The sequence below is a fragment of the Littorina saxatilis genome, linkage group LG11 (assembly GCF_037325665.1).
Source record: "Littorina saxatilis isolate snail1 linkage group LG11, US_GU_Lsax_2.0, whole genome shotgun sequence".
In the NCBI taxonomy this organism is placed as follows: Eukaryota; Metazoa; Mollusca; class Gastropoda; order Littorinimorpha; family Littorinidae; genus Littorina; species Littorina saxatilis.
In genome coordinates, this window is record NC_090255.1 from 24,730,399 (window position 1) to 24,747,393 (window position 16,995).

General features: G+C 40.1%; 1 protein-coding gene and 1 long non-coding RNA gene across 2 annotated transcripts in view; both read left to right on the forward strand.

Moving 5' to 3' along the window:
- The window catches only part of LOC138980145 (uncharacterized), a 431,218-nt gene that overhangs the window by 24,221 nt on the left and 390,002 nt on the right, over positions 1 to 16,995 (forward strand). The window lies entirely within an intron of this gene.
- LOC138980094 (uncharacterized) overlaps positions 14,439 to 16,995 on the forward strand; it is a 35,746-nt gene continuing 33,189 nt past the window's right edge. The window contains exon 1 of the mRNA XM_070352897.1: positions 14,439 to 14,556. Within this exon, the coding sequence (XP_070208998.1) occupies positions 14,454 to 14,556 (103 nt within the window). The 5' untranslated portion in view covers positions 14,439 to 14,453. The remainder of the gene's footprint in view (positions 14,557 to 16,995) is intronic.

The following is a 16,995-nucleotide window of genomic DNA, read 5'->3' on the forward strand; positions in this document are numbered from 1 at the left end:
AACACAATCATTCTGGAATTACCATTTGTGGCACGGACATGAAAATGTCACCCTCTTTCATTGACTGAGGTACGTCATCATCATCATCATCATCATCATCATCATCATCATCATCATCATCATCATCATCATCATCATCATCATCATCATCATCATCATCATCATCATCATCATCGTCGTCATCGTATTCGTCGTAGTCGTCATCATCATCATCGGCATCATCATCGTCATCATCATCATCATCATCATCATCATCATCACCATCATCATCATCATCATCATCATCATCATCATCATCATCATCATCATCATCATCATCATCATCATCATCATCATCATCATCATCATCACCATCATCATCATCATCATCATCATCATCATCATCATCGTCGTCGTCGTCGTCGTCGCCGGACAGTCGTCGGGGGGATGTGAGGGAGGAAAAGGCAGAAACCCTTCTCCACCTGGGCCGGAATGTATGTGTCGAGGTTCAACTTGACCCCGGGTAATAGCTTAGCTCGGACTTCCTATCCCCAGGATAGCATCGATACTTTAGTGCAAAGCACGAGTGGAGACTACAGGTGGATCGCCATTTCGACGTGAAGTTCAAATTCGTTTTAAACACCGTCAGCTATCACACTAATTTCCGCGGCAAAACCGACATTTTTGTTAATAGTGCATATACTGTACATCAAACACATCAAACAGGTTATTCCTGTTTATCCCATGACATGCCTCTTTGTCTCTGTTAGCTGAGGAGGTGATTATTCTGGATAATCCATAACAACCATATGGATAATCCATCACAACCGAGTCTCGATCTCCACTGTCATTGGTCATTGTCTTTGATTTCAGAGTACACTTGAATAATTTATAGAGGTCATCTGCATATTTATCGTTAACTCGGGGACTATTTTCTTCAGCAAAACGATTGAGATATTCTGTGGCATAAAAGTCGAACTCACGTTTAGCTAACGATCTATATACATTTTAACATGGAACAAAAATAAAGAAAACAACAAAGAATACACATAATCTGCCGGGGTGAAAAGAGCTGAGTGAAGATTATGAGTTGGCTGAAGCGGTGAGAGAGAGAGAGAGAGAAGTCTGAAGTCTGAATGTTTTAATGAGTAGGCCTTGGGCCCTTTTCATGGAGATGAGCACATCTCAAGCACCAGCATACAAATGCACATAGTAAACAAAAACAAGAACATCCTACTCATTATATATAATCATATTCCAATAATTCCGGTGTGCTTTTCACACACTTGCGCGTACATGGGTGTTTGTGTTTGCGTGTGGTCATATGAATGGTGTGTGTCTGTGAGTGTATGTTTACGAGCGCGTGTATGCTTTGTAAGGGAGTATCGCCCTGTTTCGTTTACGGATTACGGATTACGAATGGAAAGAGCCTTCATGACAAAATGTTGAAAAACGTAGCAATAGCGGCTTACAGCATGATTAATTTAAACAATGATGGGATTCTAGTGTATTTTCGTGGAATATAATATTCTCTTAACTCAGCATATTTAGGGCATACTAAAACAAAGTGGACTTCATCTTCAACCCTGCCACAACAAAATGGACAAGATAAATCAGCGGAGGTTGCATTTAAATTAAAGCGAAATCGATGCACTTTCAGAGGAGATACTCCCAATCTAAGTCTAATTAGAAGATTTCTAGCTTTAATATGTTTCAAATCACTTAAATAGTTGGATGATGTTAGGGTTGATTTGAAGGTTCTGTACAGAGAGAAACGTTCACTTCCTTGTACATTTACAAGCCAGGTTTGCTTATAGGATGAAATAAGTGTTTCTTTAAATGCTGTTAGGAACGCCCTCTCATCGCCAACACCTTGGTTTTCCCATACTTCATCAAAATCGTACATGTACAGAGTGTAACAGATCGAGGAGGCCCATGTTTTCTTATTTTGTTCATGGAGATATTTCAGCATTTTATACGCCTTGCTCGGAAGGCGATGATGTGGCATCCTCAATATACGTAGCCAAAAACGAATGCATTTAACAAAGCTGTTTATAAACAAGGGGTACCTTCCCGTTTCTCCAAAGACCATAGCATTTGGTGTTCTCATACTCGTGTTAAAAAAACGTTTAAGTGCGAATAAATGAACTCTTTCTGTAGGTGTATGGTCTGCTTCAACCCCCCAAACTTCGGCGCCATATGACAGCATCGGTTGAATCTGTGCGTCGAAAAGCTTGAAAAAAATAGCTGGAGATCTGTCACCCAGTTGCCATAAACATTTTAAAATACCAATAGGGAGATTCAAGAGACAGCACGTTTCGTTTTGCAGCTCGTTTCGTTTGGTGAATGAGTCACCCCGCGAAACGGAACGTGAAACGAGACGGCATAGGCGGCAGACAAGATTTAGATGTATTCACGTTTCGTTTCGGAATGAAGGAAGGGCGATAAATCTTCAAGTGAAATTATCACGTCTGTCCTCGATCAGAATGGAAAAAAACACCCCAGGAGGTGGTCCAGAATCGGGCATACTTTGATTATTTTCAGTCCAAATAAATCGCACAGACTTTGTTTATACAAAATCACATACGAAGCCAGAATAAAAATTCGATGCGATGACCTACTTCTGCTTCGCCATTTGCTTTCTCACCATGAAGTTGGATAAATGTACCAGGATCAGCACCCTTCAAAATATTTCAGTTCACAACAGTTGTCTACCTCCAATGAACACATTCTCAGCGCTGAAAGACTGTGAAAGGGTTGATGAATCTAGCAATGCATAAAATGGCCAACAAATAAAACTGTTAGTGTGCAAAAATACTCACAAAAGTTGACGAAATATTGTTCGTTTTTTGGGGGTGGAAAACGTGACTGCGTTTTGACGTTCCACGTTCCGTTTCAGTTGACCTTCACCTTTCCAGCGAGAGACACCCGAAATGATGACGTTTACCACAACTTCAAAACGAAACGTCCCGACGTTTCGTTTATTAAATCTCCCTAATGACTCCCTTTTTCCCTTTTGCAGCAAAATCATTAAGAGTGTGAGAGAAGGACAGGCGTGTAGACAACCATACTCCTAAATACTTATACATGTTCAAAACGCTCATAGGATGTCCACCATACACCCATCTTTCTCGCAAGGCCAAGTGTCCACCGTTCCGAAAAACAACAATAATTATCATTAGATTTGTCTAAATTAACTTCAAGTCCAAGACGTCTAGACGAATCCCACAGAATGTTTAACTGATTCTGGAGCCCGCATACAGAATCTGAAATAAGAATAATATCATCTGCAAACATCAGAATGAGTATTTCCAAAAAGTCTGGAATAAGTTGAATACCATGTTTTCCTTTCTGGACAATATCATTAGCTAGCTCATTAATTAGTAGAGAAAACAAAACTGGACTACAAATTTCTCCCTGTTTTAGACCCCTTGGGCACATAAAGGAGTCCGAAAAATCACTTCCTGATCGCACTTTCGCTTTTACTACGTCATACATACAGCTGAGCGCCTGGTACATCTCACCTTTAACTCCATTTTTCTTCAAAGTTTTCCACAACGTAGTTCTTACAACTGAATCAAAAGCTTTACGAAAGTCAATAAAAGCAACATACAACTTCTTGTGTGTCAATAACTGCTTCTGTACCAAAGCTTGTAGTGTAAAAATATGATCAACGGTACTATAGCCTCTGCGAAAACCAGCTTGACTCTCATTTAATATTTCATGTTTTTCGATCCAATTCGTCAATCTGTTGTTCAAAATGTAGCTATACAATTTGCTGCATATACATAATAATGAAATACCTCTGTAATTATCAGGATTATTCTTATCACCTTTCTTGTGAAGGGGATGAATTATGGCTTCCGTCCATACATCAGGGTAAAGTCCTGAGGTAAACAATTTATTGAAATATTTTGTAAGAAACGGCACAACAGCTGTGGCGGAATTCTTGAAGAACTCCCCAATCAAATAATCGGGTCCTGCAGCTTTACCATTCTTTAATACTGTAATAGCTTCTTTTACTTCGTTTTCAGTGATGACACGTTCAAGCGCATCATACATCTCCTCCTCATCATCACCATCAGATACCCGATTAACACCATCCTCAACAAAATCAGTATGATCATTATTTTCTTTTGTAAAAGAGTTAAACACATTATAAAAATGTTGATCACAGTATCAGAGAGAGAGAGAGAGAATGGTAGGGTTTATGTTTAAACTGTTCAGCATCGCTCACAGTATCAGAGAGAGAGAGAGAGAGAGAGAGTGGCAGGGAGGGTGAGAGAGACAGAGAAGGGGAGAGGGGGAGAGAGAGAGAGAGGACGATTAAAGATAGAGAGAGGGAGAGAGGGAGAGAGGGAGAGAGGGGAGGGGAGGGAGAGAGAGGATGGGGAGAGAGAGGATAGAGAAAGAGAGAAAGTGTGCAAATGCCAGTTGACGGAGAGAATTATAGCTAAATTATAATTGATTGAAAATATTGTACATTTTCGAAGATTGTCCATGTTAAACGAAAGAATGATATTATTATTATTTATAACCCAATCTGTTTACGTTTAAACTGTTCAGCTTCGCTCACAGTATCATACTCATAGCGAGTCATATTGTAACTGAGGTTCAAAAATTTTTTTTTTTTTTAAAAACATAAAAAAAATAAAAAATAAAAATGTTGATACCACTGTTCTGTATTCATGGAAATCACACCTGCCACCTTAGATGCCAAAGATTTGATTGTTTTCCAAAACAATTTAGGATCACTACTCCCTTTATCTAAAGACTCCATAAGAGACTGACGATGAGATTTTTTCTTTTGTCTAATAAGTTCATTATAGCTACTTCTTTGTTCAGTATAACAATCCTTGTCTACACGGCCGCTATGAAATAAACGAAGATTTTGTCTGAGATCTGTTCTACTATGGTAACATTCTGAATCGAACCACCTTTATTGTCTGTCTTTTCCGATATACACTCTCTTTTATACACTCTCCTGCCATCGTCATTGTTTCGTTAAATTTACTCAGAGATATTTTGACATCAACTTCTATTATTTCAGTGGCATCTCGGAGGCGGGCCTGAATTTCTTCAGAAGAGAATGAGGATACAAACGAAATCGACTGTTCATCACACCAAACAAACTTTTCAATCTTGACAGCCTTAGAAACATTACACTCAGAGTTAACAAAAACATCATTCGGCAGGAAGATCATTTCCACAGGCATGTGTTTGGATTCAAATTTTTCAGCTACGTTAAGTGAAACAGAAGAAAACAAATTTCTTGACACAATAAAATAGTCAATAACACTACAACCCGATGTTGAAACATAGGTAAAGTTACCGTCCCCTCCTCCCTTTCCCTGCATACCGTTCACAATAACAAAGTCAAATTGCTCACAAACATTCAACAAATATTTACCAAAGGCATTTTCCTCTTTATCTTTCGACACACGCACGCATTCTTCAAAACAATCGTCTCCTTCCTCGACTTCAGTGTTTTGTGACGGGAACACACTGAAGTAATCTGCATCATAAAAACACTGCATTTCACGTGCATTCCGAGAACCTGTTCTTGCATTCAAATCTCCAAACAAAATAAAGGGCAAATCACCAACGTTTTCTATAAGATCCAAAATACACTCTTCCATAATAGACACACCATTTGAAATTTCAGTTTCGTTGTTATAGGCAGAGTTGGCTGGTGGTAGATATGTCCCTAGCAGTAATACATCACTCTCTAACCCCAGCAACTCTTTTGCTAATTTTAATACAACGCAATTATCGTATTCTGTTTCTACCCTTTCGACGAAATGGCTAATTTCTTTTTTAACCAACAAAGCTACACCACCAGAGAGACGCCCAGTGACTGCGTCTGAAACTTTTAAACCTGGAGAAAGAAACACATCATATAGCGGAAAAATCAAGGACGGAAAGGTAACTGAAAACGTTTCAACTAGCAAGACAATATCAAACTTCTCAATGTAGGCTCTTATTTCACAGTCATAAACATTTCTCAACCCTTCAATATTATATGTCATAAACTTGACAATCCGTCGAGTAATGTCACAGTTGGCCCGGCCTACCCCTCATTCATTAGACTTCGTGGCAGTATCGTTACCACGGCTCAATGATTCTGTCAGTGTCAGCTGAGAGAGAGAGAGAGAGAGAGGGAGAGAGAGAGAGTGATTCAAGGCGCACAACTCTAGTACTCTTCATAGGCAACCGCTTAGATCAATCCCGACAACAAAATCCTGATTCAACTTCCTGAGCGACGAAATAGGAATTACACTAAAACAGTATGCTTACAGTTTTGTTCATTTGCTATCGCTTTTAGAGCATTGATTGCTAAAATAATCTGGTTCAACAGAACAAGGCTGTCCCATCTGTCGTCTGCTGCAGATCTGTCGTTTGCTACAGAATGAGAATCACTGCATGGCTACTGATCAAGTTGACCAGCAACATGGAAATTGCCACTTACAAAGTTGCAGATACGGTTAAAATAAAAGGTGGCGAAGAAGGTCGGATCTTGCGTATGTTATTTTTCAATTTTAAAGTCTAGGTTCAGGTCATGCAGGCAGATAGATTTACAAGTTTTGACCTACATTGAATAGACCAGCAGAACAGTACAGTACAGATAACTTACTGGCCTAAGACTGAACGACAGACATCAAAGTAAGCCTCACCTAAATGACGATTGAAGAAGTAAGTAATCCAAATTTGAACACTGAAGCACAACAGCTCGAATAAGCACAAATTCAGCAATCATCCTCATCGCTTGTCTTTTTGGCGAATGCCTCTGACAACCGACTTGGGTCACCGACTGAAACCGGTCGGTAACTGCACAGTTTCAAATGCATTGAACTGCGCAATCTCTGTAATTCGTTTTCTTAAGCAGTATTGATGACTAAATACAAAAGCAGACGTTTTATGGCGCGTTATGCACGATATTTAGAACTCGGAGTGTGTAACCTATATATGTGAAAACACGGTTTCATCGCACTTGAAGTGCAACCGCCGCCATGTTGTTTTTCTACTAACCCCGGGATAAAAGACTTATCAGCTTCAAAACGAGGGAATAAGTTTGACCCGGATTTTAGCGCGAGGATACAGCTAACCTGGACTCATGCATTGGGATATTTTTACAGTGGGCTGAATTAGTTCGAGGATAGAGTTTATCCCGGGCTAAAGTCTCTATCCTCGACACATACATTCCGGCCTTGAAGTTGTTAAGTTTGGGGCCGTCGACACGAATTGCGTAAAGCTTATCTGTGTCTATTCATTATCATAAACACTGCTGTCAAAAAAGTATTTCAGTAACAAATATATACTTATGTTGCATGTGTCGGTGAGGGCCAACATTCCTTAAATTCTATCCCAATGGGGCATTTTACATGCCCGTGTCTGACAGGAAAGCTGCGGAACAGAAAAAAACAATAGGTATATGAATTTACACGCAAACAAGTTAATGCTCAGTTACACTAACAAACTGTCCCTCATCCGGTCAATATCGTCTGATTCTAAAAAAAATTGCGATTTTTTACAGTTCCACAATCAAGTTTTATGGTCGGAAGAAAGATTGCATTTGAAGAAGGAAGATCACCGAGCTTTCAGAGCTGCTTGACCCAGGCCGGCCGAGTGATTCCCCCCCCCCCCCCCCGCGGGTTAGGGGGAAGAATTTACCCTATGCTCCCCAGCATGTCGTAAGAGGCGACTAACGGATTCTGTTTCTCCTTTTACCCTTGTTAAGTGTTTCTTGTATAGAATATAGTCAATGTTTGTAAAGATTTTAGTCAAGCAGTATGTAAGAAATGTTAAGTCCTTTGTACTGGAAACTTGCATTCTCCCAGTAAGGTCATATATTGTACTACGTTGCAAGCCCCTGGAGCAATTTTTTGATTAGTGCTTTTGTGAACAAGAAACAATTAACAAGTGGCTCTATCCTTCCCCCCCTCCCCCCCCTTCCCCCGTCGCGATATAACCTTGAACGGTTGAAAACGACGTTAAACACCAAATAAAGATAGAAAGAATGATTTCCTCTCTTTATTCCCTGACCGCGTGAGGGGTGGTGTTGGTGGTATAGTCTCTTCAAGTGGCTAGGGGAGGACGTTTTTAATTAGTTAAAACAAATCAAAGCAACTTTTACAGAGTGATTAAGAAGAAAAGTTTATCAAGATGATAAGTACTATCTTGTGTTAAACGGATTAGATGATATCCCTGGCCGTTTTTGCTCTACCCTCGTACATTTTTGAGTGGTTCGACCAAACATGGGTACATTTCAACCCCGAACGAGCCTCAGTAACGCACCCCACTGAACTCTCTACTGTGCTAGGTGCACGATTTATTCACACCTGTCAAGTTCCGTTTCACTGCATTCCTTGGTCAGGCTCTGTCCCAAGAGCGGGACAGTTTCCAGAAGCACGAAAGTTCAAACGAATATCTTAAAATATGACATTGAGCGTGGGGCTCTTTTCAGGTAAAGATGTGAGGCTTTTTCCTCTTGAATTGCGAAATTGTACATGTACAAGGCTGAAACCGCAACAGCTGGAAATTAAGTAGAAGTGCAATGCTGCATACCCACAGCGAAGGACAAATCGCCTCTCTCTCTCTCTCTCTCTCTCTCTCTCTCTCTCTCTCTCTCTCTCTCTCTCTCTCTCTCTCTCTCTCTCTCTCTCTCTCTCTTTTTATATTTAGTCAAGTTTTGACTAAATATTTTAACATCGAGGGGGAATCGAAACGAGGGTCGTGGTGTATGTGCGTGTGTGTGTCTGTGTGTCTGTGTGTCTGTGTGTGTGTGTGTGTAGAGCGATTCAGACTAAACTACTGGACCGATCTTTATGAAATTTGACATGAGAGTTCCTGGGTATGAAATCCCCGAACGTTTTTTTCATTTTTTTGATAAATGTCTTTGATGACGTCATATCCGGCTTTTCGTGAAAGTTGAAGCGGCACTGTCACGCCCTCATTTTTCAACCAAATTGGTTGAAATTTTGGTCAAGTAATCTTCGACGAAGCCCGGGGTTCGGTATTGCATTTCAGCTTGGTGGCTTAAAAATTAATTAATGACTTTGGTCATTAAAAATCTGAAAATTGTAAAAAAAATTAAAAATTTATAAAACGATCCAAATTTACGTTTATCTTATTCTCCATCATTTGCTGATTCCAAAAACATATAAATATGTTATATTCGGATTAAAAACAAGCTCTACAAATTAAATATATAAAAATTATTATCAAAATTTTTTTTTCGAAATCAATTTAAAAACACTTTCATCTTATTCCTTGTCGGTTCCTGATTCCAAAAATATATAGATATGATATGTTTGGATTAAAAACACGCTCAGAAAGTTAAAACGAAGAGAGGTACAGAAAAGCGTGCTATGCAGCATAGCGTAACCACTACCCCGCTCGCGCGCTCTTCTTGTCAATTTCACTGCCTATGCCGTGAGCGGTGGACCACGAGTAAACGGTCTTGCTGCGTTGCATTGCGTTCAGTTTCATTCTGTGAGTTCGACAGCTACTTGACTAAATATTGTATTTTCGCCTTACGCGACTTGTTTCTTTTTTCTTTTACGAATACGCATCGCTGGACTCCCCTGGGCAGCGAGGACTCTGTCGTGGAGAGAGAGAGGGCTACATACCACTTGGAGGCTTTGATCGGTGTAATAAGACTGTACCTGATCGGTATCAGGTCCCGACGATGCAAACTCAAAAACACACATGAAACTCCGCGGTGCAAAACACACGATTGTGGCTAACCAATATCGTGAATCGCAGTAACATTCCTCAGTTCGAATATTTCGAAAAAATCATGTACTTCGGCCCCCAACCCCCGCTGATACCTACCCCTTGCTAAAGGCAAGTGGCCTAAAGCAAATAAACCATTCGTATTCGTATTGGTATTCGTACTCTCTCTCTCTCTCTCTCTCTCTCTCTCTCTCTCTCTCTCTCTCTCTCTCTCTCTCTCTCTCTCTCTCTCTCTCTCTCTCTCTCTCTCTCTCTCTCTCTGATAGTAATGTAAGAAGTGATTTTTTTGCTGACGATTCTTCTCTTCATTCAAGTGAAAAGTCTGTTCCAGTAATAGAGTCCTTCCTTCAAACAGCTTTAAACGATGTAAATAACTGGTGTTGTGCCAGCTTGTACTTATAATTACCTGCATAGAATGCATTTGATGTTATGAATAACCACCTGCATAGTATGCATTTGATTTTATGAATAACCACATATGTATGCTCTTCATGCCTCATCTTCATCTTCATCATCATCATCATCATCATCATCATCATCATCATCATCATCATCATCATCATCATCATCATCATCATCACCATCATCATCATCATCATCATCATCATCGTCATCATCATCATCATCATCATCATCGTCAACATCATCATCATCATCGTCATCTTTATCATCACGTGCTGAAGTTTTCCGACGTCCTTTTGTTGGTTAACTTTTTAACTTTTTAATTTTTATTTTTTTATTTTATCATTGTGTGTCTGTGCGTCCCAAGGCCAGATTGTAAGAAAAGGCGTAGCCTTAAATCTTAATCCTTGTTAAATAAAGTTCAATTCAATTCAATTCAATTCTCTCTCTCTCTCTCTCTCTCTCTCTCTCTCTCTCTCTCTCTCTCTCTCTCTCTCTCTCTCTCTCTCCCTCTCTCTCTCTCTCTCTCTCACAGTCACGTTCACACATCACTCGTGAATGAAATGTCTTATTCGATTGTTATTTTGTTGAACATTTTGTACTAGTGTTAACGGATGTGTAGCTAATCTGAGCAACTTAATTCTCAAAATGAAAGGCTTAACTATGTCAATGTAATTTTGTAATTTTTGAGTTCTCCTTATATAATTCCTTAACTGCACATAGTATTGCAATCCATACAATGTATTTCTATATCTTATATGATTGAATTTTTATTTGTTATGTCCGTCTGTCTTTATGTGTTGTATAAAGGACAGGTTGGAAGAATAGGCTTTGCCTAAAACCTTTATCCTTTTGTAATAAAGTTCTGAGTCTGAGTCTGAGTCTGAGTCTCTCTCTCTCTTTCCCTCTCTCTCCCTCTCTCTCTTTCCCTCTCTCCCTCCCTCTCTCTCTCTCTCTTTCTCTGTCCCTCTCTCTCAAACACACACACACATGCACACTCACACACACTAACATAGCCTTCACACATTATAAACAATCGGCTGGTCTCTCCACTCCTCTCTTTCCCTCTCTCTCTCTTTCTCTCTCGCACACACACGCAAATACTCGGCTGTTCTCTCCCTTCCTCTCTCTCCCTCTCTCTATTTCTATCTCAAACACACACGCAAACACTCGGCTGTTCTCTCTCCTCCGCTCTCTCCCTCTTTCTCTCACACACACACACGTAAACACACAGAAAGACACACACGCGCACACACACACACACACACACACACATACACACACACACACATACACACACACACCGTGCGCACACACACACACACACACACACACACACACACAATTGGAGGTCTTGCCGAAGCAATAGAGAGATTAAGTGCACAGTATTAGTGTTAGTGGTAGTGGTTAACTTAAGGACAATCTAAGTATCATTACGCATTCCGCTTACCATTACGAAACCGACAACGGCGTCTTGACCCGTGCGTTTTGTTTCACTTTCGTTAACGTAATGCGAGGAAAGACAACTGTTGCAATAATTTGAAAGAGTATCGTCCCATGTCTGGACTCTTCAGTTGGAAAAAGAAGAAAAGTCACACACGGAGCAAACGACACAGCCGACAACAAGAACAAAAGAAACGATTATAGCAATGTTGTTTGTATTGATAAATCGGAATGGTTCTTTGATACATGTGAACCATTCAAGTGTTGAATAGGCGCATGCAGAACGTTCAAAGTGTACATGATCTTCAGAAAGTTGAATGCACCAGAAGAAAAGTGTTTGCGTGGATCTTTCTCTGTCTGCAGATTCACTCATTCCGATTCATTTATTTGGCTGAGAATTTAGTGCATTAAACCTTGAATAAATCACACGTGATACTGACATTTGTAGCATTAAGTTGTTCGGGAACATACTAGTTATACAGAATTTTGTGAATAAACAAGCGTTTGCTGAGTTGTCAGTTACAATTCAGGGCTCGTTATTTCTGTCGATGTAACCATCGCTTGTTAGCAGATCTAAGGAAGCAAGCGTAAATGTTGACCCCTAACCTTTGAACTACGCACAAAACGCTGACGTCAACACATAAAACAGTACCGATAACCCCTACCACTAACCTGAGTTTCTCGTTGAGATAATAAAGTGTTCTATAAAGTGTTCTAACACTAACACTGTACACTTGTAGGCCTTGTAAGATTTACAAAGAAAGCGGATTTTGTTGTTGTTGAACGCCGAAGACATCATAAAATGGTTCATGGTTAATGTCCCCTATATTTAGTTGACTTTTTGCCACCACTAGTTTCATCCTTAAATCCTTATCACAGAAGACGACCACTTGAAAGATTTGTACCAGCTCACATGGAATGATCTGCCTGATGTGGTTAAAAACACAAACTCAATTAGCGAGTTTAAGCATTATTTACAAAGTCCTTATCATTATGTACCAGTTTATTATTATTTTGGAAAAAGACAGGTAGAAATACAATACAGCAGAATGCGTTTAAACATGAGTAACCTTAATTCTGATTTATGCAAACGCCATATAAAGACAACCCACAGTGTGCGTGCGGTAACCGAAACGAAACAGCTGAACATTACTTGTTATACTGCACGTTGTATAAAAATGCTCGTATTTCCACAATTAACTCACTGCCTGCCAATTTTAGACACGTGAGAGGCAGCGAGCAACATTCATTTCGCATAAATACATTGATTTTCGAGTCGGTCCAATCGTTTATTGCTGAATGCAGGAGAATGCACACCCGCCTCTCAGTGTTGTTTGTTTTGTTTGTTTGTTTGTTTGTTTGCTTAACGCCCAGCCGACCACGAAGGTCCATATCAGGGCGGTGCTGCTTTGACATTTAACGTGCGTCACACACAAGACAGAAGTCCCAGCACAGGCTTCATATCTCACCCAGTCACATTATTCTGACACCGGACCAACCAGTCCTAGCACTAACCCCATAATGCCAGACGCCAGGCGGAGCAGCCACTAGATTGCCAATTTTAAAGTCTTAGGTATGACCCGGCCGGGGTTCGAACCCAGGACCTCCCGATCACGGGGCGGACGCCTTACCACTAGGCCAACCGTGCCGGTCTCAGTGTTGTTGCATCAGTTACATGTATAACATAAGTAATGAATACCATTGTTTGTTTTTTTTTAATTATTTTTTTCTCCATACATTCGTAACGAATTATGCTGCCCTCTCCATGAAAATATACATTTATTTGAATTTACTTACTGCATGTCTTAGCATCGATGTTCTCGTCCACGCGCTTTATTTCTAGTCTCACCTTGTGGTCCCTCACCCCCCCCCCTTTTTTTCTCTTTTTTTTTATTTCTCTGTGTTGATTAAGTTCCCCATATCCCCTCCTACATTTTGTTCTTCTGGTTAATAATTGTGTTGTCCACCATCATTAAAACTTGTGTAACTTAGTATTGTTATGGTCACGTGAAATAAACATTTGCTTGAGTTCGTGTCCTAGCTGCATTTTTGTCAATTGTTTCATGTCATGTATTTTAAATAAAATTGTGTTTAAACCAAAACAAACCGGAGGCTACATAAGGCGTGTCTTGGTCCCTACCCGGTTAGCAACGACCTACATCTTGCTTGAATACGGTCTGATTTTGTGCGATCAATCCCACTCTCTGAAGTGATTGCAGAATCTTGAGAAATAATTACTCTGGTTGACGGGGCTGTTTTGAGCAGTCCTTGTGTTGCAGCATACTGTTACTGAATTTCCACATGAAGCGAGACTTTTTAAACCATATATTTCTTTCCTCCGAGGAAAATCGAAAGCGGGCATTGTGACTGTATAGACGTCGGACAAGTTTGTTTTCCTTCCGCGTACTTCTTTTCCTTGTTCATTTTCCTTGGTATTTATAGGATTCGCTATCACAGAAGGAACTTGTCTTCCCTTCGAATTTAAAGTCTGCAACATCTTAAGTAAAAGGACGCAACCTCTGTAAGCCATGGGTTTCAAGATGCCGCCGATTCCTACCCTGGTGGGCATAGTTTGTGCCGGTGTGGCGCTGCTCTTCCAGATAGTGGGTGTAGCCACACCCGAGTGGAGTGTGGTTAAAGGACGTTCCTTAAGTATAGGCCTTTGGAAATTATGTGGCAATGATGTTTGTATGGACATTCCTGACAGCTTATTTACTGGTAAGTTAATTGTTTCCATGTCATTGATTTAGTAACTGTCGGTATAAACGCCAAAACTAAAGTGGACCTAACCCGCCAATCAACTCTCTCCTATTTCTACACCAGGTACATAGTCTGGAACGATGATATCGCACGCCAGTATGGTCTTACTTGTGCACGGCTTAGTATTTGACAAAATGAAATATTTATATGTAAACTGGTACCTCACGGAAGACTACACAGACGTGGATTCTCGGAGCACTTTTCTTATTGATTCTTTATCGCCCTGGAAACTCGGAAGTTTGTTGGCGTTTGTTTGACTCCACTTTTTTGTTGGTGTATGTCTTCTTTTTTTGTGTGGACCTCAGTTGCTACAACCGTTATTTCATGCCTTCTCTTTTTTTTCCCTCTTTTGTTTTGTCCTCTTCGTTTTTTCCTCTTTGTTTTTTACAGGCGGGGAGCATCCTTCTTCATCGGTCTTTTTATTTCTCTTATATTTTATAATCAACAACTTTATTATCAATAAAAACGTATTGTGTTAAAAAACGATTCTACTTTGATTTCGTACAACCAACGGGTTTGACCGCAACACGTAAACATCCCAACAGTACTGGGAATAGATGACGGTGAAAGATGAAGAGTCCAACTTTGAGGAGTAGGGCCTGGTACACTCGCGTGAAAAGTTGTAATGATGTCGCTTTTTTGTTGTGTGTATTGAAAAAAATAATGTCATGATCACACAGACAAAAGTCATGTAGATTTCTTGCAATGTTTTACCCAGCTGTATATAAAGTAAACTGTGCAAACATACAAACTATTAAATTGCTAAAGTTCCGTTTGATTATAACCACTGGCATAAGTTTGCCAGTCCTGTAAACATGATTAATATTTGTTAGATGATCATTGCGCTACAGTGACATATGTTTTAGATGTAAATCAACACGCTTGGTTACGGGTTTCGAAAGATTGCATACACTTTTTACAAATACCTGAATTGATCCGGTATTTCATGTGAAGTACGTCTCGTATGTAGGTATAAGATCCGAACAAAAGTTTCTTAGCAATCCACCATATGAAATACAGCGCTTTTGTCACTGTACGCCTCAATACTAACGCACAAAAAGTGTCCCAGTGAAAGATTTGTTGTGTTTATCCCATGTAAACGCCTGGTCAGATCAGTGTCCCAGTGAAGGATTTGTTGTGTTTATCCCATGTAAACGCCTGGTCAGATCAGTGTCCCAGTGAAGGATTTGTTGTGTTTATCCCATGTAAACGCCTGGTCAGATCAGTGTCCCAGTGAAGGATTTGTTGTGTTTATCCCATGTAAACGCCTGGTAACAAAGTGTCCCAGTGAAGGATTTGTTGTGTTTATCCCATGTAAACGCCTGGTAACAAAGTGTCCCAGTGAAGGATTTGTTGTGTTTATCCCATGTAAACGCCTGGTAACAAAGTGTCAAAGTGAAGGATATGTTGTGTTTATCACATGTAAACGCCTGGTAACAAAGTGTCCCAGTGAAGGATTTGTTGTGTTTATCCCATGTAAACGCCTGGTAACAAAGTGTCAAAGTGAAGGATATGTTGTGTTTATCCCATGTAAACGCCTGGTAACAAAGTGTCCCAGTGAAGGATTTGTTGTGTTTATCCCATGTAAACGCCTGGTAACAAAGTGTCCCAGTGAAGGATTTGTTGTGTTTATCCCATGTAAACGCCTGGTAACAAAGTGTCCCAGTGAAGGATTTGTTGTGTTTATCGCATGTAAACGCCTGGTAACAAAGTGTCCCAGTGAAGGATTTGTTGTGTTTATCCCATGTAAAAGCCTGGTAACAAAGTGTCCCAGTGAAGGATTTGTTGTGTTTATCCCATGTAAACGCCTGGTAACAAAGTGTCCCAGTGAAGGATTTGTTGTGTTTATCCCATGTAAACGCCTGGTAACAAAGTGTCCCAGTGAAGGATTTAATGTGTTTATCCCATGTAAACGCCTGGTAACAAAGTGTCCCAGTGAAGGATTTGTTGTGTTTATCCCATATAAACGCCTGGTAACAAAGTGTCCCAGTGAAGGATTTGTTGTGTTTATCCCATGTAAACGCCTGGTAACAAAGTGTCCCAGTGAAGGATTTGTTGTGTTTATCCCATGTAAACGCCTGGTAACAAAGTGTCCCAGTGAAGGATTTGTTGTGTTTATCCCATGTAAACGCCTGGTAACAAAGTGTCCCAGTGAAGGATTTAATGTGTTTATCCCATGTAAACGCCTGGTAACAAAGTGTCCCAGTGAAGGATTTGTTGTGTTTATCCCATGTAAACGCCTGGTAACAAAGTGTCCCAGTGAAGGATTTGTTGTGTTTATCCCATGTAAACGCCTGGTCAGATCAGAGACAGTGAGCCGAACTGTCTACACGGGAAGGACTTGTGTGCTTTTAAGATCAAACTCCCGAAAACACATTTTCAAATTGGTGTCCTAGATTTTTTCTGTTTTAAGGGCACTGCCTAGTTATGGTCAAAGTTATTCCAAGTTTTTAATACTTTTGTGGGAGAAAGAACACATTGTGTCAGCATTACATATCTGCGAGAACTTTTCTAGTCCCATGCACTTTTGAATTTTTGTGATTTTTGTAAAATAACCAGGTGTTTTCTGATTTTGTGAAAATGTGTACATAAAGATAACGGCTAATAATCGACAGTACGAATGTAGTAGCCACTTGCTAGATAATTGTGGGGGAGAGTGTATGTTATATCTGTTAG